This window comes from Xenopus tropicalis, chromosome 10, assembly GCF_000004195.4.
Source record: "Xenopus tropicalis strain Nigerian chromosome 10, UCB_Xtro_10.0, whole genome shotgun sequence".
Lineage (NCBI taxonomy): Eukaryota > Metazoa > Chordata > Amphibia > Anura > Pipidae > Xenopus > Xenopus tropicalis.
The window spans coordinates 29,207,728-29,225,842 of record NC_030686.2 but is presented as its reverse complement, the minus strand read 5'-3'; the positions used below and the strand labels follow the sequence as shown (position 1 = coordinate 29,225,842).

Here is an 18,115-nt window from a genome sequence, read left to right as displayed (position 1 = left end):
CTGCCCCCAATAAGGGGTAATTATATCTTAGTTGGGATCAAGTACAGGTACTGCTTTATTATTACAGAGAAAAGGGAATCATTTAACCATTAAATAAACCCAATAGGGCTGTTCTGCCCCCAATAAGGGGTAATTATATCTTAGTTGGGATCAAGTACAGGTACTGTTTTATTATTACAGAGAAAAAGGAAATCATTTTTTTAAATTAATTATTTGCTTATAATGGAGTCTATGGCAGATGGCCTTTCCATAATTCTGAACTTTCTGGATAACGGGTTTCTGGATAAGGTATCCTATGCCTGTACTTTTTTTTTTTTTACATGAAATGTACTAGAAATCTGGTAATTTCTGACTTTTTTTACTATGCAAATGTCCTCTTTACATCTTGATATTAAGGATATAGATATGGTCCCTTTAATGTTAGACTCCAGTATAACAGAGGGTTAACACAAGGAAGAAACTGCACAAAATAAAACCAAACACAAGCTTTGTTTGACATTAAAAAATATAATTGGTATGCAAGACATGTCACTGGATTGGAAATATACTCCTAGTTTTCTCTGTGTTTTGCTCATTAAGGACATACATAGTATTATAACCCCACAGTATCCGCTGTCGAAGTCATACAACATACAATGGCCAAATTTGAACTAAACAGAAAAAAATGATGCCCTGAATAAACTCACCTCTGCACAATACAAACATTTCTATTTGTCATGGATACCATGACTGGTTTACCTCTTGCAAAGACCTGCAGGTGCCTCATGCAGCAACAAAAAATGGTTATAAATTAAAAAAAACAAAACAAAAAAAAAACTGTGTGTAATTTATTAGAAATCACAATTTACTCAGGTGTTTTTATGGTGGATTCACCCTCATGTAGATCTAGAAAGGGGAAAAAGTTCTAATCAGTTGCAGACCCCTCAGGGGAAAAGAGGTATAAAACACAGAAAAAAAATATATATATAATTTCTAAATGCTGTAAAATACTTTAAAAAGAGTAAAGCACAAGCAAAATCCTCCAACAGGAAAAATGAGAAAGATAAGGGGCAAAGGACAAAGAGGAAGACAACCTCTGGGAAGAGTTCGACTTCAACAGAAACCTCAAATGTTACTGGTTACAGTGAAAGTCTGCGTGGACAAAAAAAAATGATTGGTTGGCCCTATGTCGCCCTATAATTATCCAAAGTAGCAAGATATATGAAATAAGAAGGGAGGTAGGAGAACTAGAAGGGCCTGCTGCATGTAACCACAAACTGTCAATAAGATTGCTCACCACAGGAGAGGTAAATCATTTTAATTCTCTTCTCTTTCAGGCGTAACATTATTACAGAACCTCAAGATTATTCTACAGGAAAAAATCTCCACTTTTAAAGGTTATTAAGGCTTCAGATAACACAGTAGACTATGTCTGGATTCCTTCTGAGAGGGGACAACTGCCTGCCCCTCAGTAATCAACAACAAGCCAACACTATTTATTCATGTGTGACCAAGTCATAATCTCCGCACATATACCTATTCTCATTCCAAAGAAAAATTCCAGAATTCTTTAGCAGTTCCAGAAACAAAACAAAAAAAAAAACAACTTAAATAATAGCGGACACAAAGATTTCACCCTCTCACCAGCAAAACCCTATAAATATTTGCCACTGTTCTCCTCTTATATCACACACACGTCCTTTCATAAAAACCAAACCTAATCAGAATACAGAACATAAATATCTCCAAAATGAAAGTAGGAAGGAAAAAAATAAAGAAGAAACCATGTTAAAGAGGAACTAAAATAGCACCTAGAACCAATACAAAAAGGTCAAAAAGAATAGGAAACCTAAATATAAACCCCATACGGCAGCAGTCAAAGTTACACCCTTTGGCAAGAGGCATCTATAGTAACACCTGTACAGCCATAAGGGTACCTATGGCAGCATAGGGGTTAGACATCTTTCCATGCTGGAAAAACCGTTCCGTAGCGAAGAGTGGCCATTAGAAAGAACTATTGAGTCCAGTTTTCCCAGTCCCATGAGGCATTTCTACTGGTGCTTGATTAAGTAGGACAGCCAATTTAAGCCATTCCGTGTGTCCTGTCAGAGGAAAAGTCCATGAGAAGGTGAGACCGGCTATACTGCATATACTTAATCTCCCAAGATGCGTTTAACGAAAGATGCCACATCAGTGTTCTTGGATTCATGCAGCACAAAGAAATGGTGTTGCTGTAGCAGAAACAAAGACAACAAGGATTATTATCTACATACCAATATTACTGTCCCACATGCACAGCCTAAAAGTGCTTTTCTACAGGTATTCCCAATAGACTTTCACGGTGTTTTTCTCAAAACCCTACACCGCTGGTCCCGTATCAGTGGCTAATAAGCAACATGTTGCTCCCAGTGGAGGCAAGTATTGGTTGAATAAAAACCAGATATACTGCCAAACAGAACCGTATGTAGGCTTCCAGTCCATATAGGGGCTATCAAATAGCCAATAACAGCCCTTATTTGGCACCCCCAGGAACATGTTTTATGCTTGTGTTGCTCCCCAAGTCTTTTTACATTTAAATGTGGCTTACAAGTAAAAAAGGTTGGGGAGCCCTGCCCTATACCAGCTGCTCCCAAACTAAGGGGCTGGAACAGTAGCAAGGGGGCTCAGTCTGAAGGCAAGTTAGGATTTGGAGATATTAAAGAGAATGCTTGTTTTCTTTCCTACATAGGCCTTAAAGTTCAGCTTGAAGTCAACATGGTGAGAAATGGGGTAAAAACTGATTGAGCCACAATTATATCAGAAGCAGAATATCTAGGACAGAAAATGACTGATATATCTATATATTCCTGTAACCTTCAGGATAGTGGCCCCTGACCAAAGGTTGGAGGCTCTAAGGCTAATGCCCCAGAGATAGATTAGTCACCCATAATAAATCTATGCTACTGCGGGCGACTAATCTCCTCGAAATGCTTTTTCACTGGCAACAAAGTGAATCAGCTGTGCAAAGTCATACATGTCACTTTGTGTGAAGTTGTAGGATGAAACTTTGCGTGACTTCAGAAAAACAAAGCAATGGTTTGACTTTCCACTGGTTATTCACTTTGTTGCCAGTGGAAAGGCATTTTGGGGAGATTAGTCGCCAGCTGTAGCAGAGATTTAAGATTTAATCTTTCTGTGGGGCTTTAGCCTAAGGGTGGTTTAAACTGAAGAAGCCTAACATCTTCCCATCTATTCTCTTAAACACAGTTTAGAAATGTGGCAAATTATTCTGTTTCCAGATACTATGGGAATGAGAACACAGAGGACTGGATTTGCCGCTAAAAGTTCATATTGTTTATAATACCGTGTAATAAAGTGTTAAACTGTGCCTTCAGCCTGGGTAAATAAAGTTATATAGGTGATAAGGGCATAATATGAGTGACGTACCATAAGCTCTGGATAAGTTGGACGCTCTTTGGAATTTTTCTTCAAGCTATGGAAGCAAAGAAAAGAATATCAATATCAATTAAAAAAAATATTTGAGTGGATTTTATTCTTTTTCCTTACCCTGAGAGCTGGAATTTTTTTTTCTTTGGTATTTCCTAAACACAACCCAAATTACAAGAAGATTCTAACAGAAAGGAACTTTAGCTGGCCATAAATGAGCTAAAAGGTTAACAATTTATATTTATTTCCTGGTATTTATATAGAGCCTACACATTTGCGCAGTTCTTTACAGAGATTATACATCATTCAAATCAGTCCCTGCCCCAGTGGCACTTAAGGTGGCCATACACGAGCAGATCCGCTCGCTTGGCGATGTCGCCAAGCGAGCGGATCTTCCCCCGATATCCCCACCTACGGGTGGGCGATATCGGGGAGCATTTAGGTAAAAAAAATAATAATCCGATCGTTTGGCCCTGGGGCCAAACGATCGTATTATGTGGGCGGCAATGGGGCAGTCGGATCGGGGACCGCATCAACGAGCTGATGCGGTCCCCGATCCGACCAGATTTTCTAACCTGGCCGATAGAGATCTGGCCAATTTCAGGCCAGATATCGGTCGGCCAGGCCGCTCAGCTCTCCCCATACACGGGCCGATTAGCTGCCGAATCGGCAGCTATAGTCGGCCCGTGTATGGCCACCTTTACAATCAGCCCCTTATCACCTTCCCACACACTAGAGTCAGTTTAATCTGAAGGTGGGAATGATTCCCACTGTTTAACAAACCCCCCCAAAAATTGCAGGCGAAGTATAATCTTTGCAGATGTTATCACATAACATCTTAATGTCCTTGACTACACTAAATTAAGTGCTACGGTTTAAGTAAACAGCTGGACACACGCAGGGGTCAGTGTCAAACCGCGTGACATCCGTTGCATTGCAAGCAATGGCCTCCCCCTGTGTGAATGAGCTGCCCACCCTCAGTCAGGAAGTTTCCTGTCATTACTTCTCCTGCGATGATCCTGGGGAAACTTCCCAGACAGACAATTGCAGCGTTGGTTGCATCAGACAAAACCAGTAAAATGTGAGCCCATACAATGACAAACAAGGTCTTCCCACTGGGAATTTTTTTTTTTAAAAAATTTAAAAGCGGAAAACCAAGCTTGAGTAATATACTCCTTCCTGGTCCTTTTTATAGCTGCAAACAGACTGCTCACCCTTACAGTAATAGTAAATGTATACCTGTTCCAGGATTATTGTGCCGGCTCATGAAGAAAGGGATATTGCACTCATGGCAAAGCTTGGTTACACACAAATACACACATGCTACAATTTCCATACTCATATACTACATACTACATATAGAGAGAATCCAGAGAAGCATATATAAAGGACAAGGCAGTCCTGCCTAATGGTTTAAAATTTAGGGGTGAGCACAGCTTTCCCTTTTTTGCTATTGTTTATACAGGAGCAGTGGCCAGCTTCATGTTGTTGCTCCCATCATTCCCAGCTACAGTCAGATCCCAGCAGTGGCCAATAAAAAGGGCAACCATTTGGGGGTTCTAACCTTGAAAGCAAGCAGGTAAAACTCAGTCCCTGTGTAAAACGTATAATGAAGCATTAGAATTCTCAATTAATCAGATAAAAGTTGGCCAGACTGGGGGTGACTCTGACGTAGTTGGCCAGCTTGAATATATTGCAATATATAGACAAACAATCCCTGTTTTGTTTAAAAGAGAGGGTATTTTTAGTAGCATACTAAACACCTTTGTTTTCATATGTAACAAACGGCATTAAGTTTGCCCAGGAGCAGTAACCCATAGCAACCAATCAGCAGGTAGAATTTTCTTGTCACCTGTTAAAAAGCTTATTGGTAGCCATAGTTTACTGCTCCTGGGCAAATTTAGTGCCTTTTATTACATGTAGGGGTAAAATGTCTTAATTTCCTAAATAAAGTGAATAAAGTACCCCCTATTGTAATATATAGGGAAGTCACATAAGACCACAAGGCCGAGAGCTTTTATACAGGTCATGGAACTCCAAGGTGACTCCTAATATCCTTATATATTACAACAAGGTGTACATTATTTATTATACAAGTTTAAGTCATGTGACAAAAATGACATCACTAAGCTCTGATTATAACTGATGACATCACTAAGCACAGTTTATAAGGATGTAATTTACAATTTGGTCCCATAGGGAAATGACCTGTTCTGCTCTAAATCCCTGCAAGTAGCGTTATATAAATAAAAATATACATAGAAATCACTCTGTCAGATGATCACTTATGCCCCAGGCCGGAGCTTCTTGCTTTGGGCAGGGGATATTCCCATTACGTCTGCATATTTAGCCATTTCCAAAAAGCTTTTGTGGCTATCCAGGACAGATTTTTAATATAGCTGAAAGGGACCTTTGGGAAGCTGCTGAACATGGCAGCACGGCACTGATATGAACAGGTAAGCAACTGTAATCTAAAGCTGGCATTCCCCTGGGGGATTTTCACTGTCCCTGTCCAAAGCCAAAATCTCATTAGGATATACATTTCCTTTATGTTGCCATAAACAGCAGAAACTATTTATACAGGTTATGTTTCCATTCTCAGCATATTATATATATATATATATATATATATATATATATATATATATATATATATATATATATATATATATATATATATATATATATATGGCAGTGTACTCTGGCCTGGTGTATGTTTAAAAAAAATAAATATATTGTGCCAGCCAGGGGTAGGTGGTCAGTAGTAGCAAAACGAATCCCAAAAACTTTTACTAGCGCAAAGAAAGTAATTTTAAGCCATTGCATTAATTTGGTTTTAAAATAATTTGTAAATATAACTGCATTTTGTCCCTAAAATTGTGCATTATTGGCAACTAGTTATACAACAAATTTTAATAAATTTTAATAAAAGTAGGTCTTAGACACCACTACAAGTTTGCAGGTCCCCCACCCAGTTTCCATAGATTTATTTGCCTGGCACATACCACTTTGAGGTAAAGTCAACAAACTCAGCAGAAAACTTGTCTGCAGGCAGCTGTGGGGAGGGCTCTTCGACCACTTGTTTTAGCTGTTGGAAAGGGGTCCCCCAGGAGTCATATGGAAACCGCAGAATGGCCAGTTCAATCTACGGAACAGAAGATGTCACACATACACACCAGCTAAAAATTAATACAGCTTCTCTTTTATAAAAGTCATATTGACTAAAAGACTTTTTTCAGTTCTGTACAGGTCAATGGGGAGGCAAGGCTGACATTCCTTATGCGGGTCGCTTGCTCGCAAAAGCTTAGAGTCTGCTGCCATCTGCAGGTGCTAGGCATTAATGGGGAAATGTAACAAGCACTGTAAATGGGGAATAAATTTATAAATTAAAACAAAAACAGGCCACTAAATACTTCCCCGTGTCAATAGGTAAAAGAGAACCCTATTTGGAAAGGAAGGCAGGAAGGACTGTGCAGCACAGAGAACTTGCAAAGAGCTCATTTTGAGCAGTCATAAATGGCCCCTTATGGCTTTATAGGGGTGCATCAGCATTCTTCTTGCTTAATAATAGAAAGTTTTTGGCACCTTGCAGTACCCCTGAAACAATGCAGCAGATAACAAACAGTAGGACTCAGCTTTGAGCATGTATTGCATATCTGTGAATAGGAACTAACTGGTATAAAGATCTCCAAAATAATCATACATACCAATGTTATTCCAAGGCTCCAAATGTCCGATTTTACACTATACCCTTTCTGGTTCAGCTCTGGGTTTATTCTTTCAGGCTGCAAAACAAAAAAATTATTTTTAGCGGCTAATCTGAAAGCAAACCAACATAATGCTTAAAGGGGCAGGCAAGGCACCATCTTCAGCTTCTATATTAAGGCTAGGAACAGATTTCCTAAGCATTGCTAATAAAGCTAAACTTCACTTACAGCCATGTAGGGTTTGCAGCCAGCATCCATGGTTTTGGCTACAGAGTCAACAAGATAACCGCTGATTCCAAAGTCACACATCTTCACCTGGCCTTCTTTGTTTATCAGTACGTTGGAGGGTTTCACATCTGCAAGCAAAACAGCAAGTTTGTGTTTAGATATAGGTAAACTGGCAACATTCAAAAGAATAAATTCTTAATCAGGCATGGAGCACAGAGACCCATTATAGACTTGCAGGAATATTGATCTTTTTACAGAATAAAATAGCCATGCTGGGTAAATACCTGGTAAGAATTCAACAGGATACAAGTCCTTAAGAAGGATATTAATGAGCTGGAGAGAGTGCAGAGACTGCAACTAAACTGGTAAAGGGGATGGAAGATTTAAACTATGAGGTTTAGAGTTGGAGTTGTTTTCTCTGGAAAAGAGTCGCTTGCAAAGGGACATGATTACTCTGTACATGCGGGGATGTTATAGACAGCGGGGGATCTTTTTTCCTATATAAAAGTACAAACACAAGACACTCCTTTAGAATTAAGGGACTGAATTTTCATTTGAAGCCACAAAGATGGTTCTTTGGCAGTGATTTCCCTGCCAGGTGATGTTATGCTAGATTTTACTAATACCTTGGATGATTTCTTGAACAAGCATAATATTCAAGTATATAGTGATCTTAAAAGAACTTACAGTAACACCAAAATATGGAAGTGTATCAAAGTAATTAAAATATTATGTATTAGTGCCCTGCCCTGGTAAAAGTTTTGTGTTTGCTTCAGAAACCCTACTATCGTTTATATAAACAAAGCTGCTGTGTAGCTATGGGGGCAGCCAATATAAATTAAAAAAGGAGAAAAGGTACAGGTTACATAGCAGATAACCTGTGTAGATTTCCACTGAATTATATAGAGCTTATCAATTGTCTACTATGTATCCTGCACCTTTTCTCCTTTCTTTCCAGCTTATTAAATTGCTGCCCTCATGGCTACACAGCAGCTTATTTATATAAAGAAAAGAAGCCTTTCTGAAGCCAAATACACAACTTTTACCAGTGCAGGGCCATGTTAGATTTTAACTACTTTAAAAGATTTACATTTTTTGGTGTTACTGTTGCTTTAAGGTATAAGTATAGAGGTATAAGTATATATAATTATATATAAGTGTGGGAGTGTATATAAACATCAGTATAATTGTGTGTGTATATGTGCACTGGGGTTCATTTGGAGGGGTTGAACTTGATTAATTTTGGTCTTTTTTTATCCTAACAACTATGTAACTATAAAGTGGCAAGTTTACTAACAATAATATTCCATAGGCAGTAAGGCAGCCAGATACATCAATCACACTCCATCTTGCCAGTGACAGAGGTGATTCCCATCTTTTCTGTTCCTAAAGATGGTTAATATATTTTACCTTATATACTTCCTCCAATGAGTGGCTTTTGAACCTGTAGAGGATCTGTAGAGTATGTTGGCAGTAAATATGCAGTGCAGCACAGATCAAACAGCAATGTGGAATCTACAGCATTTGCCCGATGCTGCTTTTATGCCAACACCATTACATTTGTTGTCACATAGAGGGCTAGAAATATTCTATCTTGTGAATGAACACTTAAAAGGAATTTCACCTTTATTAAGTGTAGAAGAAGGGACAAGTTGTTCCAAAACACAGCTTATTAAAGTGCCCTGATGTTTTGAGATTGCAACGGCTATTGGGATGGTGGCAACACCCTTTCCAGTGAGCGCTGCAAAAGAGACAACCTTAGCAGATTGCCTGCAGAAAGTTGACTTGCATCTCCTGTTGGATGTTTATTACCATAGAGCAGGAAAATAGAGTGCCTTTATTCATAATACAAATGAAGGCACATCGATTTGAAGTATCTAATGTTCTGTAAAGAAACAGGGCGTAAAACCAAAACTCTGGTAATATAATTACTAAGGTGTACATGTGCGTGATTATCTGCTCAGACTGGGGAAACCAGTTTTCCATTGCATTGGTTGCTCCTTGTCCCGAGTCTGTAACCCGTTACAGCAAGCCATGTCAGGAAGCTACAATACTGTACCAACAGGAGGATTCTGGGAGTTGTAGTTCCTGATTTTTGATAACTGCCAAAGCCTACTACAGATGACAAATGTTTAACAAAAAACCTCCATATACATTTCAAATGCTAACTATGGGATACGTTATACTATATAGTAATATATCATTTTCTAGTTATACATTTTAATAGTTTCATATACATCACAGTTTATATATATCTTTAATTTTGGAAACAAACAAAAAGTGGAGCGGGTAACTGCAAGCTCTCCCTAGTGTAATCCATGGGGCCATAACCAGTTCTGTTTCCATGGAAAATACCTGTTATGAAAACACCATGTTTGCTGCCACCACCCTCAGGCCAGTGCCATAGCTGAAACAAGGGTGCCCGTGGTGGGCCTATCTGATGCAGCGTGCTTGGATTCGCACACTGGGTAGGGGAAAGCCAAGCTGATCTTATGTCTAGGATCCAAGCCATAAAAAGAATCTGAAGAACCTCATTCATATGAGATTATTCCCATTCCAGTGCAATTAGCAACCAATAATATAGTTCAAAACTCCTAGGCAAATTACACAATGTTTGGTGCTTAGGCACATTAGACACTCACCTCTGTGGATCACTGAGAGTTTACTATGCAGATGTTCTAATGCTCTAACAATCTAGAAAAACAAAGAACACAGAATTTGTATGGACAGAGCATGCATGAGGGGCCCTATTCTCATTCTTTATACAGTGGAGAGAATTCAGACTTTTTGCTAAAGATCATTATTGTTAAAGCTTCTTGTTAATTATTCATAATGTTCCCGGAATTACAAAAAGTTTCAGGTTAATTCTTTATATAATCGCTATGTTTTTGTTTTTCCTTCAGGTTAAAGGTTTAGGGCTTATTCAGTCTGCAACCCACCAGGTTCAGACTGGTTTTATAAGCACAATGTCATATTGGTTCAACTTTATTATAATTGTGATTTGGCCTGGCCATTCAGAGTGGGAAAGGGGTAAAAACTAAACTAGTACAAGATGTATTTAATCAAATTTAAACTTTATTTATTTATTTTATGTGTCACTCTATCTTTCTATTAAGAAGCAGCTGTCTCAGCTATATCTGTGCAGGGTAGGGTGGTGCTAGGCATAGAATGGTCAGTCTAACTTCCAAGCTTCAAGATAATCACACTGATTGGATGCTTTGACGCTACTAGTTGAATTTTTTTTAGACAACCTTATATTCCATCTTCACAAGGATCATTCAGACCAAAAATGAAAAAGCTATATACTAAGGGCATTTTTATTACTGTCTCTTTAATGCTGATAAATCTGACACTCGTGTGCCAGTTGATCCTTGTGTTATGGACCTTTCCTGGCATTCATGCAATTCTAGAACATTGCCCTGTGTAACTTTAGGCTCTGCTTACTACTTACCGAAACTGCTATTTTTCCTAGTATGTCCTCGGGGATGGTCAGGCCTTTGTCAATCACATTCTTGTAAAATTTATCCAGTGACGTATCCATCAACTCCATGCAGATCCAGACATCCCCCTAGAAAATATATAATTCAATATGAGCACTGGGGCTGTAACAACTACTGCTAAGCCCCATTAGCAGTCAATGGCACATGTGGTATTCTGACAGATACTTCCAGTAAAAACTGTAAAAAACACCCCTTCCCTTTGTGACCACTTTCAGTGTATTTTAATAATGACACACATAAAGCAGTGACAGACAGACCTCAATGCACTGTATATTCCATTAGCCTAAAGCTGACCATACACACACCAATATAATTTTTCGGACCATGTGTGGGCTTTGAATTAACATTCCGTTAATTTTCATAAATAGCAACCAGATTGAAATCAATTGGACAGGTTAGAACATTTCGGTTGGATAACATGTATTGTCGATATCCCTTTGGGGCCTACAATGTATTTCCAGGAAGTCACTTTCATACGATTGGTGTCTGCCAACTATTTCATGTTCAGAACATCCATCGATTTGTTATTTTTAGGGCTGAATGTTAGTTTTAGATTGTTGCATTTAAATATATGATCGATATCCGATCATTCCACAAAAGACTAAAATCTGAATGTGTATGGCCACCTTAAGATGTAGCCTGATCTGGTGAGGACCAAGTACACAAAGCAGAGCACAGAGAGCACAGGTAGCCAAGAGAAAGTCAGAGGTGTGCCAGGAAGCAAGCACACCTAATATCATTTAAAATAATGTAATCGACACTGTACTACCGCAATGCAGCCTTGTGCTGCATATTACACCCAGGCTGGTTAGCGGCCCAGATAGGCAAAACAGTGTTACGCAATAGATTTTGGCAAAGGGGGATGTCTCCACTTGGCCCCAGGATAAGTCCATGAGTCCATTTATCATTCGCTACTCTGTTATTAAGATTCTGTTGTAGCATCTGTGATTATGCCACAAGTATAACAAACATGATATTAACACATGATGACTGATCTCCCTCATGCCTTTAATAACACAGCACACTATACACAATTAAAGTCTGACAATGTGAGATCGACCATAGGTTAAGTTGTCCAAATCTAAATAAATAATAGGGCAATGAATATATACGTATGCTGTTAATACCTCTCTAAATAAGGCCCCATAAAACGTGACAGTAAAATGGCAGTCCACTGTGCGCATAGAGATATCCAGGTCCATCAGCAGCCTTTTCTGTTCCTGGCTGTTCACAGTTGCTCTGATGCGCTGCAGAGAGATGGAGAGAGAATTTCAGTCTGGGCAAATAGGAAAAAAAAGCTTAATGCATATCAGTACTGATGTATCCATACAGCCCAACTTTATTTTGTACCAACCATAAAATCTAATATGACAGCCTTCTTTTCAAGCTGTATGCAAAGTCCAATACAAGGGAAATTGCCTCACCGAGAGTGAATCAGATCTTTGAGCAGAAACGCTACCACCATTATCTGCCCCTGTCGGCAACTCTACAATCAATCAAACTGCAGTGCAATCAAACTATAACTGACCATCCAATAGCAGGCAGCACAATGATCTGATTTGACCGATATATGGGTCACTGACCCTTGGACCGATTCGGCAACTTATCGGCCCGTGTAGGGGCAGAACCCAGGGGCCTGGCCGACCGATATCTGGCCTGAAATTGGCCAGATATTGATCGGCCAGGTTAGAAAATCCAGTCGGATCGGGGACCGCATCGGCTCGTTGATGCGGTACCCAAACCGACTGCCCCATTGCCGCGTGCAGAATTCGATTGTTTGGCCCCAGGGCCAAACGATCGAATTTGCCTACATGCCTCCCCGATATCGCCACCCGTAGGTGGGGATAGCGGATCTGCCCATGTATGGCCAGCTTAAACTGTACGAATGTTCTGCACTTCCACAGAGAGATCTTGCAGATTAGCTTTCGGGTTGATCGGTACAGGTATGTGATTCCCTTATCCGGAAACCTGTTATCCAGAAAGCTCCGAATTATGGAAAGCTCGTCTCCATTTCAATCAAATAATTCAGAATGTTAAAACTGATTTCCTTTTACTCTGTAGTAATAAAAAAGTACCTTGTACTTCATATATGTCAAACACAAGGCCCGGGGGCCAAATCCGGCCCACCTGGCTGTTTTATGTGGCCCTTGGTGAGTGTGTCTGACCATCCAGCCTAATCAATTTCTATTTACCTCACATAGTAACAAAGACTAAGGGGTATATTTATCATGCTGTGTAAAAAGTGGAGTGAAGCATTACCAGTAATGTTGCCCAAGGCAACCAATCAGTAATCAGATTTCAACAGTAGCAGAGCATCTATTGGCTGCTATGAGCAACTTAACCGGTAATGTCTTACTCCACTTTTTACACATTGTGATAAATATACCCCTAAGTATCTTACTAAGTATATTAATAAAAAATTTGGCCTGTGTTTTAGATTTCGGCCCCCTTATGTGATTGAGTTTGACACCCCTGTTGTACTTGATTCCAACTAAGACATAATTATTCCTTATCAGATGCAAAACAATCCAATTGGGTTGAATTAATATTTTGTTGATTTTTTAGTAGACTTAAGGTATGGAGATCCAAATTACGGAAAGACTAAGCCTTACATAACTAGCTGCACTGTAATACAATAATCTCAGGCCTACTTTTACCACACATAACATTCCTAGTGCGTTCTTAGTTTGAGTGTAAATCTCCATGGTAATAAGGAGATAAATTAGAAGCAACAGCACACAGGGTATATCTTCCACCCTCTCACCAAACTGGAAATCACATGATTATCAAATCATTGGAAATCACCCTATGTGACACTGCCCTTATAGTTCCAAAGCCAGGCAGTCTGAATGACTCTGCTCTAATGGATTGGGCTCCTCCCTTCAGCAAAAAATGTACTAAGCCCTTTAAGTGCAAGAGTCAGTGGTAATTCCCTTATCTCCTCTGTAACTTTTGTCATTTGGGTTAACTCAATTGGTTTGTTAAAGGCAAACTCCAACACGTTACAGACAACTCATATAGCCTGCCCGGTTTGGAGCTGGTGCCTGAAGAAATGCACATAATGTTGTGCATTCTTTTGCAGGATGCACACCGATACTAACATACCTGTCATAGAGACAGGAGCCCAAAAGCAGGAATGTAACAGTACCTTGTAGGGCCACATCCGGCCTGTGGGCATCCCGTTGGACACACAAACTAAATGTAATAAGTACATAGATAATAAAGGTGGCCATGCACAGTAAAATTCGCTCATTTGGCAAGGTTGCCAAACAAACGGATCTTCTCCATATATGTCCACCTAGGGGTAAATGATTGAATTACAATGGCGGGCATAGGCACCATCAGAGTGAGCACCGCGTCAACAAGCCGATGCGGTCTCCCATGTGATGGAAAGTCAAACCTGCCCGACCAAGATCTGGGCAATTTTAGGCAAGATATTGGTCAGGTAGGCCTGTCGGTGGTGCACATACATGGGCAGATACGCTGCCTAATCGGCCCCGAATTGGAAGCTGAAATCTGTCCATGTAGGGGCACCTTAAGCTTATTCAAACGCTAAACTGAGATTTTACTTTTCCTACATAAAAAAGATATAATATAATGTGCTTCTAAAAAAAAATAAACATACAATCAGCAGGACAGCTACTATATTTAGCATTACAGTAAAGTGACTTTAGCCTTTAGTCAATGCAGAAAGCTCTCTGGCTTACGTTACATGGAATACGGGCCTATATTTTAATAAGGTTCTGACACATAAGCCCTTCTGATCCCCAGAACACTGCGGAAATAATTTGGAGTCATGGCATGACTGGGTCAGGAGTAACCGATCTCCCAGAAACATGCGACAAAGTGTTTTCCAATGAATGTTATTGATACCTGCCACAGAACCAAGTATCAGCAGTCATAAAGCTTTGTCAGTGCCCTCCTTTCTTTCTCACCTTCACTGCCATTATCTGCTCACTGGGAACATGGCGCATCTTTTCCACGACACCATAGGCTCCCCGGCCTAGCTCTTCTATTGGTTCCAAGTCATCGGCCTTGACTTCAAAGTTCTAAACAGGAGAGGATTGAGAATGAGAAAGAGAGCATTGGTACATAAACATCATTTGTCACCACAGTAGATATCTATTCACATGTTGCCCATAGATACCAACATTCCCTAGTTCATCTCTGGCTGCCACCACTGATGGTTTCATTTTTTATTTATTATGGCTTTTCAAGCATATTTAGCTTCTGGAATTTCTGGAGCTATCAGGTTCCTAGGGTCTTGTTCACCTTAGCAACCAGGCAGTTGTTTGATTGAGTGATTGGAATATGAATAGGACTATTTATGGCTTTTCAAGCGTATTTAGCTTTTTTGTTTAAAGGTTCTTCTGGAATTTCTGGAGCTATCTGGTTGCTAGGGTCTTGTTTACCTTAGCAACCAGGCAGATGTTTGATTAAGAGATTGGAATATGAATAGGACTAAATAAAAAGAAAAGGGAATACAAAGTAACAATTATAATAAAAATGTAAGCACGCAGAGCAACAGATTTTTGGCTGCTGGGGTCTGGAAGCTGGAAAGATGTAGAAGAGGAAGAAAGATAATTCAAAACTATAAAAAGTAAGTTGACCCACCCCTTTAAGTTACCAGGGTAATCTCTGGGGCATGGCTGCCTCATGGCTTGCAAAAGATGGACTAACAAGAGCCAAGACAGGGAGCTAATGTGGACAGCTTTGAAGGCATGAATCATTACTAACATAGGGCTGCTGAACCTCTGGGCAGGTATAGTAAGTACAGCATATACAATGCAGCATTTCTAGTCATAATCATTTTTAGGCTTTAGTTCTCCTTTAAACACAAGGCTGAGTAGTAGAATAAAAACATGGAGCAGCCCTACCTACAGAAAAGATCATGATGTGCTATAACGTATGTAGCGGTGTCCCAGATGTGTTCAGATTCTGTTGTGGGTTTGTCCCTAGACCAAGCAGTCTGGCTGAATGTGTGATGGCTCACTTGGTCACTCTGCGATGCTACTAAATAAACATACTTGAGACCGGTACATTGTGTTGGGTTTACTGGGATTTATACCTCAGTACCAGCTGCCGAACTGCAGGTTTTACATCCCTGCTTTACCTTCACTATGAAAGCCATGGATCAAGGTGGACAGGAAGAAGAACTGGTACAACAGGTTCTTACATTTGATGACTTTCCTCCCTTTCTGTAGAATTCAGAAAGATATCCAGGGTAATTCCCAGTCACAAGAGCATGGGGGGTGCATGCATAAAATATTACTTAAGCAATGATCCATGCAATGCAGGTTTAAGGGAACCTACCAAATCCACTGCCTTAGCTCTACTGTACTGTAAATAATGTGCAGTTCCTCAGCACAAATTACTGTATATACTCGAGTATAAGCCTAGTTTTTCAGCACCCAAAATGTGCTGAAAAAAAAAAGTCACCTTACGGCTTATACTCGAGTCGGGTGCCATGGGTCCCTCTAGAATAGCACCCTCTCTCCTTTGTGTACAATTTAGGCAACCCGCAACCAGACCCTCCAGTGCCCTCCCTAGGCTCCCACTAGCAATACTTATTTCCCCTTACATCTCCTCCGGGACTGGGTCTGCTACCAGTTTGCCAATGCGCAATGTGCGTGGGGTAGTACTCATATTGTTTTTGTTGACCCACTTCTCCGCTTCCAGAGCTAGTTTACTGTTTTTCTTTGAAATAAATATTGAATAACATATACCCCACTGATGCCTCAATTAATGTAATTTTATTGGTATTTATTTTGATTATTAAAACTTAGCAGTAGCTGCTGCATTTCCCACCACAGGCTTATACTCGAGTCAATAAGTTTTTCCAGTTTTCTTAGGTAAAATTAGGTACCTCGTTTTTTTTCGATCGGCTTATACTCGAGTATATACGGTAATAGTCACTGCCACTAGGGGTACTGAGTCGTGTCACAGTCAATACAAGCAGCATGGCAACACTCCCAAATGCTCATTTTTGGAGAAGCATTATTAAATGCACACAGAGATATCAGAGATTTGGCAGAACTTGATGGTGGCTCATTATACTTGCTTTATCCTATTTAACCATGGTTGAGGGAAAATTTTACGCTGCAGAGGAGAATAAGCTTTTGGCTGTCCAACTGCAGATGAATGACACCTCCCATCATCCTTTGCCAGCCACATCCTGTGGATTATTGCTTCATTCACAGAATGTCACAAAGAGGAAGCACCAAACCACAAAGGCTAATAATAGCCAAGCTTTCTAGCAAGCAGCAAGCATACGGGCTGTGAGCTTACATTGATCATCTGGCTGCCAAGCCTTAGGTGGCACATCGCCTTCTATTTACCTGCCTTACTCTGCAGACCATTTATAGGTCTCATTATGAGTTGGATAAATTAAATGAACATTACATTTAAATGCATTCCAAAGAGTCTGCAGCAAAATAGCTATATCCAAATATCCTTTAATGTCAATGGTCACAAGTGCTGACAGTATGTGTCATTTTTCAGAATCAGTCAGGATAAGGTCATGGAAAGTCCCTACTACAGCAGAAGCCTTGAATCTATATAATAAGGGCAAAAGAAACCCCTATATATGCAAGCACTTATACTTTGGTTGCCTTAATAGGCATGTCATTAAATGGGTTGTTCACCTTCAAAATAACCTTTAATATGATGTAGAGGGTATTATGCTGAGACAACTGCAATTGTTTTTTATTTGTGTTTTTTTTATTTTTTGTTCAGCAGCTCTCCATTTTGAAATTAGCAGTTATTTGGTTGCTAGGGTCCAAATTATCCTAGCAACCAGGCAGTGGTTTGTATCAGAGACAGGAATGTGATGTGCGACTCACAGGTTTAACCTTAAATCAGGCAGGTTAGGATTGAAATATGGATAATCACTGTGGGTTTGGGTTGGGTGTGGGTCAGACTGGGAAGTTTTTCCTGACCTGCAGATCAATAACAGAAATGGGAATAGGAGAGGCCTGAATAGAAAGATAAGTTATAAAAAGTAACAATAACCATAAAACTGTAGCCTCACAAACCAATCATTTTTTGGCTGTCGGGGTCAGCGACCCCCCCATTTGAAAGCTGAAAAGAGTCAGGAAAAGGCAAATAATTAAAAAAAAAAAACTATACAAAATAAAAAATGAAGAACAATTGAAAAGTTGCTTAGCATTGGCCATTCTATAACATACTAAAAGTTAAATTCAGAGGGAACTACCACTTTAATGCTGCACGTGATTTAGCCACATTTCTTCTTCTATAGCAGTATAGCAGTAATGG

The 18,115-nt window shown here is 39.7% G+C and overlaps 1 protein-coding gene across 1 annotated transcript in view; it reads right to left on the bottom strand.

Moving 5' to 3' along the window:
- Window positions 1-491: 491 nt before the first annotated feature.
- map2k6 (mitogen-activated protein kinase kinase 6) overlaps window positions 492-18,115 on the bottom strand; it is a 36,291-nt gene continuing 18,667 nt past the window's right edge. The window contains 9 exon segments of the mRNA NM_001005653.1: window positions 492-2,210; window positions 3,406-3,451; window positions 6,411-6,550; window positions 7,113-7,190; window positions 7,341-7,468; window positions 9,983-10,034; window positions 10,792-10,908; window positions 11,968-12,087; window positions 14,776-14,889. Of these exon segments, the coding sequence (NP_001005653.1) occupies window positions 2,133-2,210; window positions 3,406-3,451; window positions 6,411-6,550; window positions 7,113-7,190; window positions 7,341-7,468; window positions 9,983-10,034; window positions 10,792-10,908; window positions 11,968-12,087; window positions 14,776-14,889 (873 nt within the window). The 3' untranslated portion in view covers window positions 492-2,132.